The sequence below is a fragment of the Grus americana genome, chromosome 17 (genome assembly GCF_028858705.1).
Source record: "Grus americana isolate bGruAme1 chromosome 17, bGruAme1.mat, whole genome shotgun sequence".
Taxonomy (NCBI): Eukaryota; Metazoa; Chordata; class Aves; order Gruiformes; family Gruidae; genus Grus; species Grus americana.
The window spans coordinates 8,055,032-8,078,539 of record NC_072868.1 but is presented as its reverse complement, the minus strand read 5'-3'; the positions used below and the strand labels follow the sequence as shown (position 1 = coordinate 8,078,539).

At 38.8% G+C, this 23,508-nt stretch overlaps 1 protein-coding gene across 1 annotated transcript in view; it reads right to left on the bottom strand.

Moving 5' to 3' along the window:
• ARFGEF2 (ADP ribosylation factor guanine nucleotide exchange factor 2) overlaps positions 1–23,144 on the bottom strand; it is a 39,948-nt gene extending 16,804 nt beyond the window's left edge. The window contains exons 1-22 of the mRNA XM_054845122.1: positions 22,820–23,144; positions 15,010–15,040; positions 14,084–14,207; positions 13,252–13,398; positions 12,190–12,369; positions 11,544–11,763; positions 10,809–10,880; positions 10,363–10,511; positions 9,814–9,944; positions 9,052–9,286; positions 8,711–8,810; positions 8,345–8,484; positions 7,137–7,245; positions 6,422–6,623; positions 5,548–5,659; positions 4,771–4,976; positions 3,917–4,001; positions 3,645–3,816; positions 2,655–2,806; positions 2,338–2,466; positions 1,795–1,953; positions 488–635 (exon numbers count right to left, since the gene is read on the bottom strand). Of these exons, the coding sequence (XP_054701097.1) occupies positions 488–635; positions 1,795–1,953; positions 2,338–2,466; positions 2,655–2,806; positions 3,645–3,816; positions 3,917–4,001; positions 4,771–4,976; positions 5,548–5,659; positions 6,422–6,623; positions 7,137–7,245; positions 8,345–8,484; positions 8,711–8,810; positions 9,052–9,286; positions 9,814–9,944; positions 10,363–10,511; positions 10,809–10,880; positions 11,544–11,763; positions 12,190–12,369; positions 13,252–13,398; positions 14,084–14,207; positions 15,010–15,040; positions 22,820–22,958 (3,142 nt within the window). The 5' untranslated portion in view covers positions 22,959–23,144. The remainder of the gene's footprint in view (positions 1–487; positions 636–1,794; positions 1,954–2,337; positions 2,467–2,654; positions 2,807–3,644; positions 3,817–3,916; positions 4,002–4,770; positions 4,977–5,547; positions 5,660–6,421; positions 6,624–7,136; positions 7,246–8,344; positions 8,485–8,710; positions 8,811–9,051; positions 9,287–9,813; positions 9,945–10,362; positions 10,512–10,808; positions 10,881–11,543; positions 11,764–12,189; positions 12,370–13,251; positions 13,399–14,083; positions 14,208–15,009; positions 15,041–22,819) is intronic.
• Between the last annotated feature and the right edge of the window lie 364 nt (positions 23,145–23,508).

Below are 23,508 nucleotides of genomic sequence, written 5' to 3'. Positions count from 1 at the left end.
AATCTAAGGTTTGTTTCTTGCATATACTGCAGGAGCAACAGGAACTAGAACAGCAAGCCCAACATGCAGAGATAAGAAACTCCTTTGGAAAACCAATTATTGATCATTGAAACATCCATTAGTTCCTAACGATAAATGGCTTATGTTTTTACTATTAAAAACAGAGTGTAAAAAGAAAGAACTGATAACACTGGTAACAAAACCATGACTTAGTAAGTATGGTAAAACAGTTTTCACAACAACATACTCCAGCAAATCTGGAGGAGTTAAACAGCTTAACCCTATTACAAAGTTGGAACATACTCAGTAATTTCTAACACATCTTGAAAGGAAGAAAGGAACCATACATTTAAAGTTTCATTAATCCAATGTAGTGTCCCTTGGAAGCAAGTAAATATATTTCAGTATCTCACAACATCGTGCTTTCTTAACCATCATACTTCACTTATATGTGCATCTTTGTGAAGTCCAAGGTTATTAATCTTACCTAATCCCAGGCCCATAAACTCTTCCCCTCCAGACGCATAGCCTTTAATGCTTCCTTCCCTTTCACGCCCAGAGCCAGATAAATATCGAGTTTTCACTCCAGTTCCTATAAGTTGTGCTAGTTCCAGCTGGCTAATACATTTCAAGATCTAAAAAGAAAGATATTTAAACACTGTGTTTCTGGACACCATCATATTTTTATTCCTAACATATATTTAATATTTAAAACCTTCTGAGGTTCTCTAAACAAATTTGACAACAACACCACTTTTGCTGTAGCTGAAACATTAGTAATACAACTGGAAATAAAGTTGAGCAACTCATTCAAGATCACCGGCTGCCACGAATCATTCCAATGTGAGAAAAAAAACAAACAGTACCTAAAAAACTAACTTGGATCTCTAACTACTAGAGGAAACTTTTTTATTACTTCTCGTAACATCAACTTCCAAAACTATAAACAACTTGGAGTCGATCTAGAGAGCTCATTGTCCCAGAGAGATGAAAAGATGGAATTATTGCAGTTACTGCTTCAAGTAACAACGTTGCAGTGTAGACAGTGAAAATACCAACGTTGTGCCTTGCCATCAGCACAAAATTGACTCTCTCTTCTTTCTTACTCCCTCACTGCAGCATCCCTTGGACTTGCACAAGCATTTGTGACGGTATGCTGTAAGCCAGGTCCAATTTTGTCAGCTAGAGTACCTTTTGGCTCATGTTATCACGTAGCTGAAGACTACTGCCAGAGAATATAATGCAGCAGAAGTGTCCCTTTTAGCAGCAGCAGAGACTTTGATCTGATTAAAGAGGTCCTGGAAAATATGCTTTAAGAAAATACATATGAACCCAATAGCCTATCCTTATCTATCCCCCATCAAGTTATTATAGCCCTAATTTCTCATGTGATCACGGTGTAAATGTTGCCAAACAAGTCTGGACCTGTGAGCTACAATATTTTTTTTTTTATGTGAACAGGAATGCAATAGTTTCTGTGCAGAATTTTCTGAAGTCAAATGAGATTTTAATATGGTTTTAATTCCATATCAAAAGCACCCAAGAATTTACAATATTGGTCACACAGTGCCTATAGGGTCTGCCAAAAAAATGCAGTGCATTATTTTATATATACACATACATATATTAAAAAGCACTAACAAGATAATACACTTGCATCCACATTTTAAAGAGGGTTGACACATGCTGGGAGCTAAATACAGTTATTACAGACTGAAAGTAGCAGAAGAACAAAATCCTGCAAGTTTTCAGAGGACGACACAGTTGCACTATTTAAACCAATCAAGTTTTTACCTCATGCCAAGAGTTCCCAAGATAGTTGCCATCTGTGTGAGCGACTGTAATAAGTGTCTTAATGGTATCTATGTTCTTCTGTTTCATTTCTGTAATACTGGAACTGGCGGTCAACAAGGAAAAACGAGCAAGTGCCTGTACATAAGCATCTCGTTCAAGCTAAAAGACAGAGAAACGAGCATCGTAATCAAGTCCCTGAAGAGCTAAGAGAAAGCTACTTGTCCAGCATGCCTACACAATTTTCCTTCTATGTACAGTTGGCAATTACATTAGAGCACTCTCCAGCTGAAGGGGAGTGGGATGCAAGTTAGCAAACACTCTTAATAGAAGACTTGGCAATAAAAGGAAAGCAGAGTTGAAGAAAAGCTTGATGATATCAAGATCTTAAAACAAACTAAAATGAGATAGTAATATTTTATTTTACCATTTCAAGAAATTAGATGAGATGCTTCATTTTCTATGTATAAGTTGTTTGTAATTCTTCATCTCCCTCCCTGAGCGTACACTGCCCTTCGCAAACCCCATGCTAGGTCCTATACAAACCTGCATTCCAAAGATACAGGCTATTCTAATTGCACACCGTATTCCTTCCAAACAAAGGGATGCAACTTCTGTGTCATCACAGTTCTGCAGGCCAACACTGTAAGCTGCCAGCAATGGAGTCCATACAAGCTAAAGAACAGAAGAAACTGAGTTCAGAAATCTATTACAATTTTAGCCCAAAACACTAGGTAATTGAAACCAAATATATCCAAAGAGTCCACCTGTTGCATCACCTAACTCTTCAGAGTAACTTTCCACTTTTTTCCCCATGCTTAAAACTCTTACCAATGAAGAGACAAGGAGAACTCCACACTCACTTTGAACATGGGTCTGACATGATCCAGATGAGTGGCACTAGTAAAAGGAGCCTTTGCGTGGCTTACTGCCTCCATGAGGGCTTTGGCTGTTTTAGCCATTTGTTCCATCTCCAAGTTGTACAACAACCTCCGCTGCTTCTCATTAGCTACACCTAAGGGGAACACCACAGAGTTTTATTGGTTTCTTTTTCTAAGAGCATATTCCATGTCTTTGTGTTGAGCATCACAAAATGTTAAATAAAGGTATTGCAAATGAAATCTAACAGTTTGGAAGATTTTTATCTTTAGAATTCAGGAGGCTGTCATGGGTTGCAAGCCAAGGAACTCCAGCACTAAAACCGACACCCCAACTTAAGACTTTATTCTACACAAAATAACTAATTCAGCCCTTTATTACATGCTACATGTTATGACTTAATCACTGGAAGTTAGAGAAGCACACTCTAATAAGTCACTCCGCCTGTAAAAATGGATAGAAAATCCTTCACCTTCTTAGGCTAATATCCCCAGAACAAAACTAGCTCTCACCAACTTGATAAGTTAATAACTTAGTGTTTCTTTATCCTTATACTAAAGGTTGCAACTTCAATTTTCAAGCAAATCAATTTCATTCTTATTTTGACATAGGAAACCTGCAAACAGCATGGGAAACACTGAAAAAAACCCACTATGCTTAAGATTCAGAAGTCACTAATTTGAATTAAATTACTATGTATTAAAAACCCCAAACAATCAAATCTAGTTTCTAGTGCCTCTCTGCAATAGTGCCAGACGCACTTACACAGCTATGTTTCCATCACAGAAGTAGCAGTATTAAGTAATAACTGCACAAGTTTCATTCCAAGTATCTATCTTAGCCATTTTAAATGTAATTTATGTATTGCACAAAGATGTTTTCAAGAAGGGATCTGAAATCCACTATGCCATCCTGAAAGTTACTGCAATAGTTCAAGAGCATTGTGGTCTTTCCAGTTTCTAGTTCCTTCTTACTTGGTTTACTACTCTTGGTTGTAATTGCGTATTCTTTTGTCTCTTTCATTGCAATTTTCTTTCCTTCTATTTCTTCATAGATTGTGGATAAATACTCTACTGGCAGGTCTTTACTGTCATTGATTCCTCGATTCATTTTAATGTATTGCTCCTTTGTCATTTTATTTTTTACCTGTAAAAAAGAACGGAAGTTGGATATCAGATTTCCAGGGAAATTTGAAATTCTACAAGTTGTTGGTTGTTTTTTTTTGTTTTGTTTTTTAAATTTCTACCTGTGGACTGTGCAAGTCTGTAGTCAGCATTATAATAGAGTATGCCAAAACGTAAGCAGTGTCAGCACTAGCAAATAGTGTTTGCCTAAGGGAGGAAAAAAAAAAAACAAAACAGGTTTTTAGAGCCCTAATTCCTCAATCCATTAGCTCTATTTCTACACAGAAGAAAAAAAAACTCAGAAGTGCTATGCATTCAACCAAAGAGCTAACAGAGCCTAAAATTAGTCTTCAGAAAACACATCAAGCCCCAAGTGTTTCAAAATGCAAATAAAAAAAGGGAAAAACAGAAAAGCATCTTCACAATGTTGAAAACTAGTAGTGACTGGAATTTTCAAGTACATTCCCAAAAGATTATACATTATCCTTCTTTGGGTAATCCTACAAAAGCTAAAGAACAGTTTATTTTTCACTCCCAGAGTTTCATAGATTTATACAAAAAACAACCCAGTGATGCACCAACTAGACTAAGGAATGGGAATCGATTAAGCCTGAATGCCTAGGTAAACTTCAATGCTAGTTTATTGCATCAGAAACAATAGCCTACTTGATGTCAACTAACATATAAACATTTTGTTCAACACCTAATGGGCAAGCAAAAATGTGTCATGACTTATTAGCTATTTATGCCACGTATTTTTAACTTTAGCAGTTACTAATGCCTATTACTGATCTACATTTGTTTAAAAACAGAACAGCTAATACAAAGATAATTTAACATACTTAGGGCTTCTCTCTTCCAATAATTCCTTCTAGCAAGTATTTGGGATTTAATGAAATGCCAGCATTGCCTCTAATGGCCACAAACACCACAGCTATTCTTCAGGCACTTATCCAATACAAAGGTTTTGAATTACCGTTGGTTGCATTCAATATATCTAGCAGCGAACTTCTCCATTAATCTATCAATCTTCTGGGCTTCACCTGGCAGACGAAAACCTTCCAGAAATATACGTAGAGCAGAGACAAAGTCTTTTCCACAGAAATCGAGTTGGTCTACATAGGCATACATCACTTCCTTGTTAAATTTGTTGCTTTCCCCAAGAAATTCCCCTACTTGAGTCTAAAAAACACAAGAGACAGTTATTACTGTGTAATCCAACTGCCAGCTTTGCGAGAAAGTCTACAGTGCAAGAACCGCACAGCTGTTAGTTTTGTAAGATTGATATGCTTCTCCGAGCAGACAGAACAACCGTTAGAGGGATGACAAGAAACCAATGTCATTAGAAAATGCCTTTAGTCTGCATATTCTTGCCTCCTTCATTTGCCAATGTGAGATCTGCATTACTGTAGAGCAAGGGGAGCTGAATTGCACCCAATTTCACATGTAGTGGAGAATGTTTTGCCACTGCAGCACATGATACTCCTTCGCTGGCAAGATATTGTTAATGCAGATAAAAGGCATGTTCCCATTTATGGGGAATCCCTTCAGCACTGTATTGGAAACACAGCTACTTTCCTAAAAAGCCTGGGACAGCAAGTAAATAGAAAGTAGCAATGGCATTAAGTACCTTCATTAGGTACCTAACATTTCAGTTATTAATGAAATACGAACTAAAGAGAGTGCATACAGACATCAGAAGACAGGGGAGAAGATAATAGGGGCAAGAGAATTATGTTGTGTGTAGTCTTACAGAGCAGAGGCGTTCCTCTTGGTGCAAAAACTGTGCAATGTCCTCTGCTGTAGTGCCAAGCATTCCCTGCTCCTGTAGATATTGTATTCCTCTCTTTGGTTTTTTATTAAACCTATTCAGACAAAAATACAGGGAAATTGAGATATACAATTGAAAAATATCACAGACTATAAAATTTTAGTTTTACAAAGCCCTTCTAAACCAAAGATTTTGTGCTGTAGCTAGCTCTGTGTCTTTTTTTCTAGTCAGAAAAATGTCAAAGAATGTACAACAATTGTTTTAACTATATCACACCACAGGCTACATCTCATAAGATACATTCAGTTGCTGAAAAGCTTAAAAGTTATTGCTGGAAAACTCACTTTAAAACTGACCATTTTGAAATATTAAAAATTAGAGAATTTCCATGAAATGTTAAAAATGCTGCTGTTCAAGACCTTTTCATAGCATTTACAGCCATAAAGATCTTCATGAAAAAGAAGTAAAGCACGGCTGGACAATGATTTAATTCTCCAAACTCTATTATTGCAATAAAAGACAACAAACAGTGTAAGAGCTGTAAGACAACATCAAGTGTGTCTGCTCAAATAAATTTCTCTCCAGGTTTACACACATTTTCCTCTCTTGTGCAGCTGAACCAGTACAAATGAAAGCTGTGAAGCCACCTTCCACTCTACCCAAGATTTTACTGAATTCCTTTTAACTACAATAGCCTCCAGCGTTACCTTTTGACAACAGCAGGCAAGATCAGCGTTAAGATCAATTTGTAAGCGTCCCTACAGGTTTGACTGTGTAAGACCATAAGGAACAATACGCTTGCAGACATAGGTTTTTTTACTAGTGGACTTTTATTTTCCCGTCATACTGGACTTACAGTTCTATCCCATGTTCAATTATTTCTTTCTGTTGCTTGATGACTTCAAACTGCTCAGGATCATCTGGGACAGCAGTCTGGGTACCAACACTTCCAACTCCTGATGACACAGTGGAGTCCAAGGAACTGACACTACTCCGTCTCCCCCCACTCTCAAGGCATTTACCTTCAGCCATTTCCTGTTCAGATGGTTTAAATGAACCTATTTATAAACAGGGTGAGACTTAAGTTATCCTGTTCAGTCAAAAGCTTTTAGTTATAAAACTTTTTAGTAGAAATTTATGAGTCAATATTCTTTGTATACTTTGTATACAAATGTATACTTTGGCAGTCTACACTACATGAAGATGCTATATTGATGCAATTCTAAAATAATCCAACAAAAGGCAGAAAAGCAGCAGCAACTATGAAGAAATCCTTGCACTTCAGCTTAGTAACTGCAAGATTTGTCACATCTTGTTTCTACATCAGACAGCTTTTATAGTGTAGACAGTAGTCTGGCTAAAGCTTTTAAACAGAACCCGGTTATTTGAACCAGACACTTGGAGAATCAGTTACTGCAACAGCATTAATAATTTTTAAATATTTCATTTGTATAAACAAATCGTTATGTAAAAACCTAGCATCCACACTTCTGAATAGCTTCTAAACACTGAATAAGCACAAGGATAAACTTATTAAACAAATTAGTCTCCCCATAAGGAAACAATCTTACCCAAGCTAGCCTGATGATTTGGGTTCACATAAAGGTCTTTGCTCCATTCTACCATACATTTTAAAATAGAAACCAAACATTCAAGTCCTTTTTTCCTCAGGCTTAGTTCCTAAAAAACAAAAACAAACCCGCAACAACAACAACAACAAAAAAAATCACACACCAAAAAAACCTTCCAAAAAACCCACCAAAAAAACCCACACCAATATATGTATATCCACAAGTTTTTAAAAGACACTGCATCACACTATTCAAATTCATTTTTTACAAAGTTTGTCAGTTAAGGGGAAATCTATTGCTTATACAAAGTTTCTGCCCCTTGACTATTTAGGTCAGATACATCTGGGCCAAAAGCAACCATAACCAGACTGACACCAGAACACATTCCAGGTGCTTTAAGCAGACAGTGTATTGACAACTAATGAGCACAAGCAGGGGCAATACACGCCATGTCCTAAATGCAGTCCCTTTGTTGTCTATAGGGTCAGATTTCTCCACAAGCATGTCACTACCTTAGCTGTACAGTAAACAGTTCTAGTCCAGATCCGAAACAAAGGTCTCCTGCTTTTTACTTCCATTTTCCGGCCAAAGGACCACAGGGGGGTGGGAAACACAAGCAAGCATTGATACAATTCTAATGGAACTGAGTGCACCTCACACCTTCGGAGACCAACACTGGCACCAAGTTCACTTCAGCCCTGAAAAGCCATTAGGCTGGACTAGAAAACAGTGCTACAGGCAAGGCCGACGTCAGAAATATCTGCTCCTGCTGAAAGTCATCTATACTCCACCCTCCCTCTAAGCACTGGGAAAGTATAATTTTAAAAATAAAATACTTGTGGTGGAGATACACCACAAAGTTTATGCAAAGCAAACATAAGATGAAGCTACTGCTGGTTCATAAGCCCCAGGAGGAAAGTCATTTCAGTGAGACAGAGGAAGGCTCATTTGACTTTCTTCCATGGCAGCCCAACAAAAGAGCCCAGAACAAGCCTAGCATCACAATGCACATATGCAGCAAAATCACCAAGTAAATTAATCGTACTGCTTCAGCACCCAATTGCAAGTTAGCTAACTAATTAAAAAAAAGTAACAGCAGTAGGTTACAGACAACATAAACAACTGGAGGTATCAATAATGATGCGCAGAGAGCACCATTTATGAAAAAAAAAATAATAGTACGTTATCTTCAAAGCTGTTTTTCTTACCTGTAAAGGTGTCATTCCCAACTCATGCCCACTTCGTCCCTGGGCAATTTTGGACAAATCATTTACAAGGCGTTCAAATATATTAGCAGCGTTTAAATCACAGTCGTAGTTAACATAAATATCCACTACACACTGGGCATCTTGAAAATAAAAGAAAGTGCAAGTATTAGGATTCACTGTAATAGCATTTTTAAAAGAAATCAGCCAGTTGGAGCAGGCAGTGGGGATGAATCCAGACATTTAACCCAAGCACTAGGGGATAAAATTCAATTTTTCACACTTAAACGTTATATGTGGCATTTGTCTTCAAAATAATTTTCATCTGGTCCCAGAGGAAGTGACTGCTTTTCAGAACAATAGAAATACCTGCACAAATTCTAGTTAAAGTCTGAATCACCATCCATTTGTGTTCAAAGGAGCTTGAAGAAGTCTCTAGAATATTCAGGAAGATCTCTTTGAAGAACACCTGCAAAATAAATGAGGTAAAGAACTTTAGAACCACGTCAAATGTACAAGTTAATTTCTATTCAGTAATTTCTCTTGAAGAGTATCATCTCATGTGTATTAGGATTTGAATACAGTAGTAATATACTAGTTTAGTAAGCAAACAAAACTAAGATATTAACTTCTACGTTCCAGATGGCTTTTTATCATTGCAGTATTTTCATTTGAAACTAGAGCATCAAAGAAATGATAAAGTCTCTTACCTCAATCTGCATTTTTAAATGAGTCTTAAAATTCGAAAGTAGCGTGAGAAAGATGGCCAGAGAGAGCTCAAATACATCAGGAACAGAAGAAACTCCATTTTTTGATAATGCTACACAAAGATATTGCTTGATTGCATTGATGAACATTTCATGTGTCCTGAAAACTGGACCAGCGTTCTGCAGTACCGAGAGAAGAAGCTGGAGAGACACTATCTTAGAACGCAATTCATGGGATCTAGAAAAAATTCAATATTAAATATATTTTTATTGTATTTCTGAATACATACTTGTATTCAACATGACCACTATTGCATTTCTTCCATGCCAAGAAGAAATGACTGCTCTTTTAATTCATTTCAAGGCGGGGGGCAGGAGAGGCAGAAGTCAGTCTGCAAGTGATTTTGGACAACATCTACCATCTTAATTTGGAAATTTTCCAGGAGTATTAATATCTTAGACTAGGATAACAGATGCAACTCAGTGCTACTATGAAGCATTTCCCCACTCCCCCTTCAAAAACTTCACAAATACTACAGTCAAGGCCACTTTAACTGCTAAGATTAATAAGCCTATTACACAAAAAAACCCCTCAAGTATTAAATTTTTAATAATTTGAAGCAAGTGTCAATCCTAGATTCATCAAGCTAACTGAAACAAGGGCCTGACAGGTGAATTGTGAATACCTGTTTTACTATACAGCAGCTACTGAACTGTCTCCAAAAGCTACCTGAAAAGGACAGTATAATAAAACAGTCTCATTACTTGGGATCTGGCGGTCCATCACCAAGTGGTTTCATTGAAAGCTTGCACAACGACCTGAACACAAGGAAGGCATCCTTTTGTAGAACATGTGAAAATTTGGCAGCAGCTTGATGTCCAGATACATCTGTTTCCTTGAGAGCAAGAAACACAACATTAGATCTTCAGTAAGACAATGGAACAGAGCAGTTAGATTCTACAGCTCCTCTGAGAATTAGGTACAGGGTTGTTGTTTTTTTCAAAAAAGTACATCTGGCAAAGTTTACACTAAACCTAAACAGGACTACAGATGATCTGGATCTTTTCACACATGTTGACTGACTCTTTCCCTCCACCCCCACCCTGTATTAAAATCCAACTGAGATAATCCATTTTAGAATTGTTTTCAATATCTACTTAAATTGCAGTTGCTGCTTCCTTTTCAAACCTGAGCAGGACATGTACATTAAAGCTTCTGTCCTTTCCCTCCCCAAAATCCCACTGTATTAGCTGGCATGATAAAAACATTTCTCCTTTCCTAAATGTACATTAGCATCCAGTGAAGTTATTTACCAGATTATCAGTGGAGGAAACAGATTGTCCATCATCTGGAATCCCGTTTGTTTGTACATTTTCATTACTAGAGCCAGAAAGGGCAATATCTGCAGTCTCTAATGCAGGTAGAGCCTTAACTGTTTCTGTTACTTGCTTTTCTTCAGCCACTAAAGGAGAAAAAGGAAAACTGATTAAAATGACCCATTGAGCTTTTTTATCCCATGACCTTGTGAAGCTCTATAACCAAGTGGGACAGAAGCAGCACTGGTAAACTAGAATGGTTCTCAGCTACCATCAAAAGAAGAATCTTGCAAGACAATAAAAACCTGTTCATCCTGCCTTAGTAGGTGCTCTTGAAAAGATACTTAGTAACAAAAAATAACTTCCATGTTTTTATAATCACAGGAAAAGTTTGGCAATACATAGCAATACAGGAGTCTATTTTACTTTGAAGATTTTGCTACCTTTCACAGCTGACTTGACCACATCTTCCAAGATGCCTTTAACCATTTCTTTTCCTCCATCAGTTGTTTCCTCTAATGAAACATACAAAGAGATAATTTTGAATTTAGTACTTTTGTTTAAGATGAAAAGCAGAAACATGACAGAGGCAGAAGGGTTAAAAATAATAGATTTTCTTCAGTAGCCCTCCTCTAAAGACATTTCCAAGATGTCATACAAAAATACTCAGTCTTGTTATTTCCATTATTTAAATCAAAGCACTGATATTTTTAATGCAGTGATTTTGTAGTTTTATTTATCAACTGCTATGAACTTTTCCTTTTGGAACATCCTACATTCCTGCTTTGGTTACAGTATATGCTTATAATAAGGTATTCGTAATACACATTATTTTTACCACAGGACTTAAATTACCTCAAAGTGATTCAGTCACTTCCCACATACTGTGATTATTCTCTTCCTCTCCTTCCCCTTTATTAACCTAATCAAGTCAAATTCCATTATAATTCTATAAACATAATATAGAGTTTTACTACAATTCTAGGGAAAACATGAGCCTTTCGTCAACAGTTATAATGTTGAGCTAAGGATGGCCTGTATACTCTGAATAACTACTGAGAAAATCCAAGCACGATTTGAGTCAATAACCCCAGTCACTTCTCCCCAAAATAGCCTAAAAGAGCATTTTCCAATATAAACATTGTAACTGAAAGCAACAGACACAACCTATTGTTCACCTGCAGCTAAAAGAGTCAGATCCTGGTTCAACTTCGCGTCTCCATTTTCTGCCCTCTCAGGCTCACCATTCGTTAACTCCGGGCTTACAGGAGCGGTGGGTTTGCCTTCCTGATAGCTGTGCTTTAACTGACCAACCTTTGGGGATCTCGTCACTACTTGACTTGCAGGAGACTGGGATTTTTGGTGATTTGTTTTTTCTACTTCTCTGGATTCTTGTATCTTGAAAAATCAATATGAAAAAGTTAATCTAAGGCACAAAACATAAGGAAAAACAGATGTCTCTGAAGATTGACGTTCCTTTGTGAATTCATGTATTAACACGAAAGAAACAGTGAAAATATAACCACTCGGCCAGTCAAACCAAAAAGATGAGCTTCAAGCTTATTTTAAAAGCATCCCATCATTTGTTTATACAAAGCCATTTAGTAGAAACTACAGTGTGAAACCTTGTTATCAGCAATAAGCTTCATATTTTTAATCAGTCAGCATGCTTCGGTATGCCTCACAAAGACTTCACAGTTTTTTTAAAATTACAAATCAATAGATATCCAATTACAATGACAGACCCATTTAAATAATAAGTAAGTCTTCTGTTCATTTGTCAAGCCTAAACATTTGAGATGAGCAAAAGTAATAGTTACATACAGCTTGATTTTCCATCCGTGTAAAAATGACATTTAGCATCTGCGTAAGGGTAGCTTTGGCAGTTGTCTGATTAATAAGATTTTTACTGGCCAGATAGATGTTGTAACAGGTTCTAACAGTCTGCAGAATTGTTCCTTCATGAATTTCTATATACGGAGACGTTACCGCAGTGAGGAGAGCCTGAAAAAGACCACAACACAGTAAAGAATGAAATCTAAGCAAGTAGGCAGCAATAGACTTCATGCAGGTCTTCCATAATAATCAGTGGGTTTGTTATGAAACACAATATCTATTTATGAGACTTTATAAGGAACTTTTAGTTCTCTGAAATGACATTTCAAATCAAAGAAAGTAACAGAACTTCCACATATCTCTGTTCTCTCCTGAGCTGTTAAAGTGTTTTGTCACAACTAGTTTTCCACTAAGGGAAGTATTCCTCCTCCAAACGAAGCAGTTATTGTATTCTATAGCTTCATTTCTATGAAAGGGCCACTTGGTCTACACTGCCATCAAATTAGATTACTGGAAGGTTCACCAGCTTCTAACCTCAGCTACGTTAGCCTAGGTACATTTCAGAACAAGAACACACACTGCTGGCACTACTGTGCCTTGTTGAGAACACATACCACAGATCTCCCTGGAAAAATGGGCATTACGAGCAGAGAAGCTAGAGCAGCAGGCCATGATACTGCATCACAGTTACAGTGCTTTCAGTTGAAGGCTGATAGCAATTCATTGGCCTAATGAACGTGGGCATTACTAGTCTAGAGGATGAATGTCAAGCTGTCTGCAAGATAAAGTATTTGGGACATGGCTCATCCCAGAGAGAAGGACAAACATTTATAAAACATTCCCTTATGTTCTGCTTCACCAAGAGGAAATACATTTCACATACCAAGTCTGACCTGGTGACAGCCTCCCTAAATTCAAATGACACATCTAACACTAAGAAATGGAGAAGCTGGGCCCTAAGTAGTGTTTTGCATTAATTCTTTTTCAGTTACAAAATCAAAGACAGAGAAAGCAAATTAATATTGCACCAAAACGAACCAAATAAAATACCTTAATTATCTGCAGTTGTACTCCTTCATCTGTTTGAGGACCCTGAAAGCAATTGCAAATTGTTTCAACTATTCGGTCAATCAGTCGTTTCCCAGGAGCTCCACTGTCTGGAGCATTGCCAGTGATATGTCCATATGCAATGAGTTTCTAGGTAGAAAGAATGCAGGTTAGACAACCACATACTATTAAGTAAAGCATAATAAGGTGGTTTTAGACAGCATACCTCACTTAACCAGTTTTAACACAAAAATTTAACACCATCAACAGCCTGGCTACCAAATACTTGGACTGTTCACACACCTAGACAAAACAGATTTAGTAAGGGATACACACACTTTTTCCACCCAGACCATTTCTTCCAGACAATTTTTTTTAACATCAATCTTCGTATCTATTCACAACAAAAAGGTTGTGCCCTTAAGTTACATTTTTTAATGTAGGGATCTAAGGAAGAACAAGGTAGAAAGATTTCAGAGTCTGACTCCCATCACATCAGCACTACAAGAAACACCATGGTAAATATTCTGTTTAGAGTACCACAGGTGAAACATCTTTACTGAATAATGTAAGCATTCATCAGCTTCAATAAAGACTGGCTTCACTATAAACCAACACATATTTCTGACTTTGACAAGATGCACATTCAGCCAAGTCTGATGATACGCACTATGGCTACCTAGATGCTTAAACCATGCAAAATAGGTTATCTACACAGCTGTATGTGCTCGGGACAGTATTACTTCTTCACTCTAAGAATGCCAATAGCACACAAGATTCTTGTAACTGCCTATTTCTCCATTTCACTCTCTCCTAGTTTAAACAGAACACCTACTTGTAAACAATCCAGCGAAGTACTGACAATGCGTGGAGACTTTGACTGGCAGGCCAGTTCAAACGGAAGGAAATATTTATCTGCTTCAATGAAGTTTGCTTTTGGTGGAGCAGCAGTGCCTTCTCTAGGTCAGATAAGAGGAGTTATTATTTTTTCTAAACATGTACATCACAGCAAACCACACTTCCTCCTTTTCTAAATTTAAAGCTGAATGGTACATAGCAGCATACAAATGTAATGCAAGTTTCTCTCACATATACTTTCTTATAGAAAGTTCAATATTCTTTAAATATCACCCAAAAAACCCCACTTTACCTTTATTTATATCTGATCTTTTTCATATATTCTTCAACCTACTCTTCACTCACTACACTCCAACACTGTTCCACTACCTGAAATCCTGGGGAACTCCTACATAACTTAATGATAAACCTATAAAAGTTATTCTGAATTAAACAGGGCCCATATAAGGAATACTAAGCAAAGAGAAACACATTTGGAGGCTCATTTTACATCATAGCACAGTGCTGGAAAAGTGTTTTAAAATTTGGATTTAAGTAATACTTAAATTGGTATTCTTGATCTAGGTAGTTAAGAGCATACACTATTAAACAGAGGACACCTACTCTCTTCACTATTTCCTATCAGGCTATATTAAGCCCAGTAAAAAGTGCTAATTTTCACTTCCTTTTAGAAGTTTTGCAGTTTTTTCATAGTGAAATTCAGAGGCAATTATGGCTTCAGTACCCACAGCCACAAACATTGTGTAATTGGAACACATGGGCCATATCATGTTTTTGGCAGAAAGGTGTGTAACTGGGTATTCGCAAACTCATTGCCATAATGTATGTACACTCTTACATTTCCACTATGAAATTATTCCACTTGCTGTTTTCTGGCATAGTTTACAGCAATTAATAATTTACCTTTGCTTTTCCAGCTCCATTTTTATTTCATCTGGAAGAAAGAAAAAATTCCAAGCATTTAACACCCAATATAAGTTGTCATTATCAATAACACAAATAAGGAAAATATAATAAAGCAAAGCTGTTTCAAACCAGCAGTCTTATACTTCAGTATTTGCTTTCCTATAACATATTGATCTTCAGAGATTGTAGGTAGTTGAACCATTTATTGGAAAGCATATCCCTCAACTTCTGCATGAAAAAGCTAATTTTTCCAAACATTCCTAACAAAAGATATCTTTAGAAAACACAGGTATAGTATGCAATTCTTCTGCTAGAGTAAGTCTACATCATAGAGAGCTCAGGCCTGCAGAAGTCTTTAAGGCATTACATAAACCATTAGTTCAATACATCTGACCTTCCTGTTAACTACAATGCCAGTTAGCCTGCTTTTGTTAAACCTCACAATATGACATCAGCTGAACAAACTCCCAAGAGATAAGAAATCTTAAATGCATACTGTCATTTTGCCAGCCGAGCTTTTTCTCTTTTTTTTTTTGCCTTTTTTTGTTTAAATTACACTTCTAGTGAATTTTCATAAAATAAAACACAGAAGGAAAAAAAAGTTTCTTTCTCATCCCAATCCATCTCAATCCCAAAGATCCTAGTATAGCTTTTTGAGGATTTCTAACATATCTCCATGATGCACAATACAGAGCAGAACTGCACTACATCAGACACAGCTGTGACATACTATGAATACTGACAAAAAAATACCAACAATAGCACACACAGTAAGGCTGCACAGCTACAATCCTTTGTAACACCACATGGAATCCTGTCCATCCCACCCTATGCCACGGGCCTGCAAAACTTGTTTCAATTGCAAAGTTACTGGAAACGGATCATTTACTCAATACCTGTTCTCCACAACTCTGGATATGGATTCGATGTTCAGAGTTCAGTGCTGTTGTAAACCTCAATAATTTCTTCTGTCTCAGAAGCATCAATACACAAAACATACTAACAAACAAGGACTGCAACAAACACACATTACAGTTTTTTGCACAGTGCTATTGTTCAATGAATGTTAATTCATTCAATTCAAGGAATTCAATTAATTCAATCAATTAATCCTTGCAGAGAACACCTATTTTGGAAGCAAAACGTGGAGGAAACCTGTATAACCACAAGCAGTGAGTGATAAGCTAGATCCCGGGTTGGGACTTGCTATTCTGTCTGCCATACTCTCTCATTAGTGAAAGCCAACACAGTCGTCAAAGAAGAAGCAGTATGACATCCATCAGCAATAAATGATGTAACAAGAATTGAAGGAACATTATCCATCCCATAGTCAACAAAAGAACAGACAACAGAAAAATTCAAGAGTCACAGGACTACAGCGGGTCATGGCTCTGTTCAGAAGCCCACCATTTTCTATCCAAGTCCATCATGCAAACAACCAGCCTTGTAGTTTTAAAGGATTGCACAAGCCAGTGGCAAGGCAACGAGCTGAGGCATGCCAAGCACATAGCCCCAGTGCCTGGGATTTCAGAACTAGAAGTAATTTTGCGGCTCTGCAACAGTGCAAACCCACTGTCGTCATCACCCAATACTTCAGGCTTCAACTGGTAAGGACAGTCAACAGAATGGAGACTGTTGAGAAGAAATAACCAAGGTTTCCCAAACAGACAATGTGTATCTTAACACAGCACCACTTCTGGGATCACCATTTCCTTCATTCCAGTATCCAGTTGGTTTATCAACAAGACGGCTAGTCAGAAGTTCAATTCAGCAAAATTTTAATTCAGTTCTCTTGATTTTATTAATTTCCCCATCTTTATCACCACATTAAGATCCACAGAGCTACTGAGAATAACATACGCTAAAGGACCCACCAATTTATCGTGCCCCTATTTAGATCTGTCTTATCATTAGAGCACTATACTCCTATCACCTATAGGAACTGGTGCTTAAAACAGAGTTTTCTGGGTAGCTTTACACGTTCAGAACACTTAGTTCTGCCTCCAGGTCTTGGCAGAGACAGGCATGGTTTAGCTACAGCCAGAATTCCAAGTACAGCAGGATGCCAGGGTGGTCAGCTATACCACAGTTAATGCTGTATTTCAGAAACCTTGTAGAACTAGGGTTTACAGGGGTTTTTTTAATGATTGCAAAAACTCATTGAACTATGTTTATTTTTCCAAAGCAGAAAGATGGCCTGAGTTAGCCAAGTGGTCCTCCTTGCACTCAAAATTGTAACTTGTCTAGTTTGGAAATAAAAGGCTTCCTTGATTTGATAATGTTTTGGTCAAGTCACACTAGACACCTTTTGAATACTCACAGGTATTTCTATAGCACATGAAACAGAAAGCTATTTTACGTATTAAAGAGTTGCTGCATTTTTTTTCCCCATTGGCAGATCAATAAAGTGAGTATCATCAGAGATATGGTAAAAAAATATAAATCCATATTTAATACATCTAGCTCAGTGAATGTGAGTTTTCTTAAGGGGTTTTCTTGTTTGCATACTTCCCCATTTCCTGCTCCTCCTCAGTGGCTGCCACTTCAGTTGTGGCCAAGCCTAACTTTGTGATCTTTGAGCTGAAACTGAAACCTGGTCAGTGTCCACTACTCTGGCCACCCTATTACTCAAAATTTGTCTCAGTTCATCCAGCTTAGTTTTGGCATCCTTCTTCCCAGTGCACCCAGCTACTGGCAGAAGGAAAGCTGAAGGTCATACACATCATCTTCATTTTGTCATTTTGTGGGAGGTGGACAGAAGAGCTTGTTGGAGGGTCCCTTGGAGGGCAGGGGTCAAAAATAAATATTTCTCACCTAAAAATTAGTTTGTTAAAAAATTCAAACTTCAGCAGGAATATTACAGCAATGAGTCCACTCAAGAAAATAAAAAGGTTATTTTGTAAAATTTAATACCGTACAAGAAGAAGGATTTCATTTTTAGGGTATATTATTCTCAGCTACAGAAGTGCTCACTTCCACATTTAGGGTGTAACCAAGTAATGCTATTTTCTTCCAAATCTCTATATCCTACTGAAATAATTTCCTCTTTCTTTGAAAGAGATCACTTCCCCCCCCCATACTGTTTATTAGCAAGCAGCATAGTAAAAAAAGTTTTGAATTGAAACTTCACAAAGACACATGACCATGCCCATCTTTACTTATATTAGATCCTGCATTGGAAAAATATGTAAGAATAGTGTCCCATACTAAAGCAATGACAATTCACCCTCAGAAGTACTCCATAAGCAAATAAAAAAGATAAATCATCTAACCAAGGCCTGACCAAGCTCCCCACAATTTCATTATATAAATGTTTTTTCTAAAGCCATATAAAAACATCTGCACCACAACAGTATTTTAATAAATAACGCTGGCAGAAAAGAATAAATGAAAGGACAAAAGCAAGTTACAGGCATGCCTCTGCTACCGATTGCATCAAAATACTTTGGAAATCTACACATCTGAAGCACTCACTTGGTGGTCTGACCACCAAAAGCGAGTGAAACACAAATTGTTGCCACATCGAAGCCTGTTGCCAAGCCCCAACCAGGCACAGCCAGCTTCCAGGAACCTACTGCCACAGTCACTCTTCCAGTCACAGAATTAAGGGGCACAGCTCGATTCCTTTCCACAGGTACAGAACACAGGCTGAATTTTGGTGAGTATCTGGTCATCACAGCACAACACCGACTCCTCACTTGGTGCTTTTGGTACTGGAGCTACCTGCTACTTTCAAGGCCAGAATGTATCAGCGGACATTGCACCTACTTCAGTCAGAAACATCTTCAACTCCAGGCACTGTGTGTGCTGCCCACTCAACGCAAGCCTTTCAGCATCCCTACCAGGCAACACAACTGGAACAACAAGCAAGGCCTTGCAGCAATCTCTTCCAGAGCTTCTGGCTATAATAAAAGCAGGATGAAGCTCATGCCAAGAGTATCTACCATGTTATATTAGATGGATAGTTTAAGTTTGCTTGTACTCAAAACTATATATTAAAATGGAGGAAATAATTGCTTGCCTGCAATTAGATGCATCCTATGCTAGCGTACAGTCAAGTTTGTCTCAGTAGAAGCAAACTAGTTCCTGTGCAGAAAATAGCATAGCTTGCGTTAGCACAAGGACACAAGCAATGTCTTTCCATGGCTTGTCAGAACACCAGACAGCAGTGCCAATACAAACACATGGAGCAGCAGCAAAAGCTGCCCTCCCCCCAACCCGGTAAAGTCTTCTGCATTGCCTAATTCCAGGCTGCCTTAAACTTAAATAAAAAAAAAAAAAAAGACAAAACACCTCTCATTTATTGATTCTATCAATCTATAGAGAACTCTTTAGAAAAGGCTGACACAATGAAGCAAGATTATCTCCTCTTTACCCCAGCGTTCTCAAAACATGCTAGCCAAGAGGCTACTAAACTAAGAAACACCAACTCATTTTAGACATCTGTAATTTATACCCAGAGACTTCTTAAACACACAGCTAGATTCCTAAGTGAAGGCATGGTTTAAGACTTTTTTTTTAAACTTACTAACAAGCTAACTAAACAAATTCTGTTGTTTACAAAGCTCAAAGATACATACGTGGAGGTGCCTAGGCAATCAAAGAAGGTCACATAACTAGGCTGGCTGCACAGTATGTCATTAAAACCAGTCCTAACAGGGCAAGAGTAATAGTTGGTATGAGACCCAGGCGCACCATTAGCACTAGACCAATGTGAACTGCTGTGATACATAATGTCTGTGTTCCGCTGTAAATTTTTCAGGATAGAGATTATTTCAGTAGATTTACTAAGAACCATGTGTACCTATGGCTCCATGTAAATGCTTATTAAACAACTATTTATATACAATACACTGGCTGTCTGTTGGAAAGCAGTTTTCTTAAAAACAGTTTTCTAAAGCAGAACAGAACAGCTTCTCTGTTTAAAAACTCCATTTCTCCCAATCTCTCCTGGGGCTTACTGGCACTAAGAACACAGGATACAACCGTTACACCTACTGATGAAGCAAGAGACTGAATGATCTATTCAAACCCTGCTTACTCAACATTAACACTATATATCTCAAAGGAGGGGTAGACGGCAAAAACAAAACAAAACAAAAAACCACCAAAACCAACCACCAAAACCCCACCACTGGGAATTAGTTTTGTTCCTTTTCTTCCACCCTTCTTGCGTTTACATCTTATTTGAGCCTATGACACTCGTTATTTCTACAAAGTCATGAAGATATTCCGCAGTCCAAAACTGCACAGTATTAGGCCAGTGAAAGGTATGTTACTGGGAAAGGAAGAGAAAAAAGGGTAAGAATAGTTTAAAATTAGAATGAAAGAATACCTGTATTTCACACATAATAATGACAGCAATTTTCAGCAGTAATTTACTGAAGTTCTCAAGAGTTAAACACATTCAAAATAATAAAGAACTAACATAAAAGAAAACAAGAGCATCATTCCCACATTTAGAAATATATTCCTGTCTCACCAAACAAAAAATTTAAAGCCTATGTAATTAACAGAAACACTACTGCAGTAACATTACAGCAGAAATTGTAGAAATAGTTGCAGGATAATTTATATTCGGTATAGCTTCTAGAATATACCAGTTCCTCTTTATTTAGAAAACAGATGCATCAAAGGCTTCCCTAGTACCAAAAGCAGATATAATTTACACATGACTCGTGCCTGTGGTTTATAAATGGTACAATATCTCAAGGCTCCATTAAAGAGACCATTGTATAATTAAGATGACACAGGAAATAGAATCTAGTAAGAGGCAGAAAGGGATTATTTGGAGTATGACATGGAGAAAAGAAAGAAAGACAACAGCTGACAATTACCAGTTCCATAAAGTTAACTCCACATTTCTCTCAAACTGAATTAATTTTACTCAGTTAACTGGACTTTTTAATTATTATTAAAACCACTGAAGCTTCTTTCATCCCTAACAGTTTGTGTACATTGTGAATTTTGGGCTGAATTCCTCAGACTGCAAGTAATGTTCTTCCCATGTTTCCTAGCATATTTACTATTGCACAGGGCTTGATAATTAAACCAACACTTTTGAAATTGAAGTCATAGTCTTATTTAATATAACGTATAAGCTTAATTAAACTTAAGTAAATATAAATAAAACTAACTTTTTCACTTGTGTAAAAAAGAGCTTAATCTAAACAGAATAAAGTTGGGGGGGATCACACGTAAATAAAAGCAACTACATTCATGTTGGCAACTTAAAATCATGCAGCAACATTCACCAAATACAGAGATCCGTTAGTAGGGTAATCAAGGCCCTGCTAGGGCAGAACGGTTGGGCAACAAAGGTTATCTTTTCATGCTGACCTCTGCTTTAGTCTAGGAAAACACATGGACTTTCTTTCCAAGCAAGATTAGCAAAAAACGTCCATCATCACAAGCATTAACTAACCTCAAACATACTGTACCGTAAAACATACATAGATTAGTTATAATCCAACATGCAAATGCTAATAGGAGGCTATTGCACAGCACCCCCCCCTCAAAATCATCATCTTTGATGCGTTAGTAAACATAAAGACCTTCACTAGTAATCTTTCAAAAAAGTTACCTTTATCACCCCCTAAATATATTTACATAGCAGAAAAACAGGTTCCCAGTCCCGTAAATGGGTTGGGTGCATGCTGGGAGAGTTAGGGAAGAAATCAGGAAAAGGAAGTAAGTAGGAAAAGTAGTCTCTAACTCCTGGGGCACACGTTATACTATTGCTCACAATGTCAACTTTAAATAATAATAAAAAATACCCTTCTGTCTGGTTACCTTCTGTGGATATACCATCACTTCAATTAGCTCCTACAAATTCTTGAAGGTGTGGGAAGGAAGATAAAAAAAATAGCTATTTTTCAAGCTTGCTTTAATAGTGCATTTGACAGAATTTGCATCTGCCCAGTTTCCTTATATACTCAATCTGTTTTTCCTTCCATTCCGGATAAGGTAAATGTCCCCTAATTAAAGGAAAAATATCGGTGCAAAGCAACCAAAACTGTAATAGGTATATCACCTTTGCAGAGTAAGAAAGGGCACCGAGAACTCCAACTGTAAGAGCTATACTGCTTTACTCAGTTTATTTTTTCCTCTTCATCATATACCACAAGTTTTCAGAACTTTAACTCAGAGCCCTGTATCATCAATTTGTACTTGCTGGAGATTTCAGGACCAGTCGACCAACTTCACAAAAAGTATTTTCAGTACAGCAAGACAGCACAGACATTGTAGGTATTTAGCTACACTGCCAACAGTTTTTAGCGAGACCAACCATGAGTCGGAGATGTCAGCAGATTACTAGCCTTGGAAGATTTGAGACTCCACAAGTCAGCGGCCTTAAAGAGCCTGTTTCCTAGCTTAAAAGCTTATAATTAATTTTCTCAAAATTGATTCTAAAGTGACAAACCCAGCCCCCTTTTGTTTCATATCGAGACAACAACTTAATAGAACAAATGCTCGGGGGTTTTCCCCTCAGATTTGCACGTCTCGTATTATGAAGAGAACTTTCCCCCTCTCCAAAGTCCCGAGCTCGGCGGGGGCCACGGCCGGCAACCTCGCAGCTGGCGGCCGGGACTCGCTCGCACCCGGCCAGGGATCCGACGTGGCAGAGGACACCTCCCGGAGCGGGGGGCGGGAACACGGCCCCCGCCGGACCGGGGAGCAGGGATCCCTTCCCCGCCCCCCGCCAGCGGTGCCCTCTGTCACCCTCCCAGACCGGGGAGAGGTCGCGGCTCCTAGCCCGGCACAGACAGGGGAGTCCCGCGGGCCGTGCCGGGCCGGGCGGACTCACCCAGCGCCACCTGGCAGGCTCTCCGCAGCTGTCCGTGCGGGGGCCGCTTCGCCTCCTTCTCCGCCAGGATCTTCTCCAGGGCCCGCGACACGAACATGCTCTTGGTGCGGGCGTCCTGCTCGCGGGCCGAGGGCTGCATGGCGAGGCGGCCCCGCCGCGGGGCAGGGAGGGGGTCGCCGGGGCCGGCACTCAGAGCCTGCGGCCGCGCCGCGGCCCCATCATCCGGAAGAGACGCGCCTCCCTCAGCGTCCGCCACCGCGCCGCCGCCACGGCGCCGCCATATTGGCACCGTCACGTGACCCGGGCCACCACCCCGCCTTCCCGCGACGACCTCCGACCCCTTCCGCAGTGCCGACAGTGACAGGCGGCGAGGGGTGGGCGGCGCTGGCGGACGGGGCGGGCCTGAGGCGGCCTGCTGCCTTCCCGGGGTCGGGCCCTGGCAGCGGCACAGGCCGTCGCTGCTGGAAAACGAACCTCGGACTAATAAAATACAGCAATAAATGTAATTAAATACAATCAATGCCGCCTCCCCGCAGCTTCGGGGTTCTGGCGAGCTGCTACGCTATTCGTGGCGATCAGCGCGTTCTCTGTGCGGGTGTCTGCCAGCGGGGCCTGTCCTGCATCCCCACGAAACGGGGCTCCTCCGGGCTTTTTTTAAAAAAACTGTCTCTTTTTCTTGTCCCTAGACT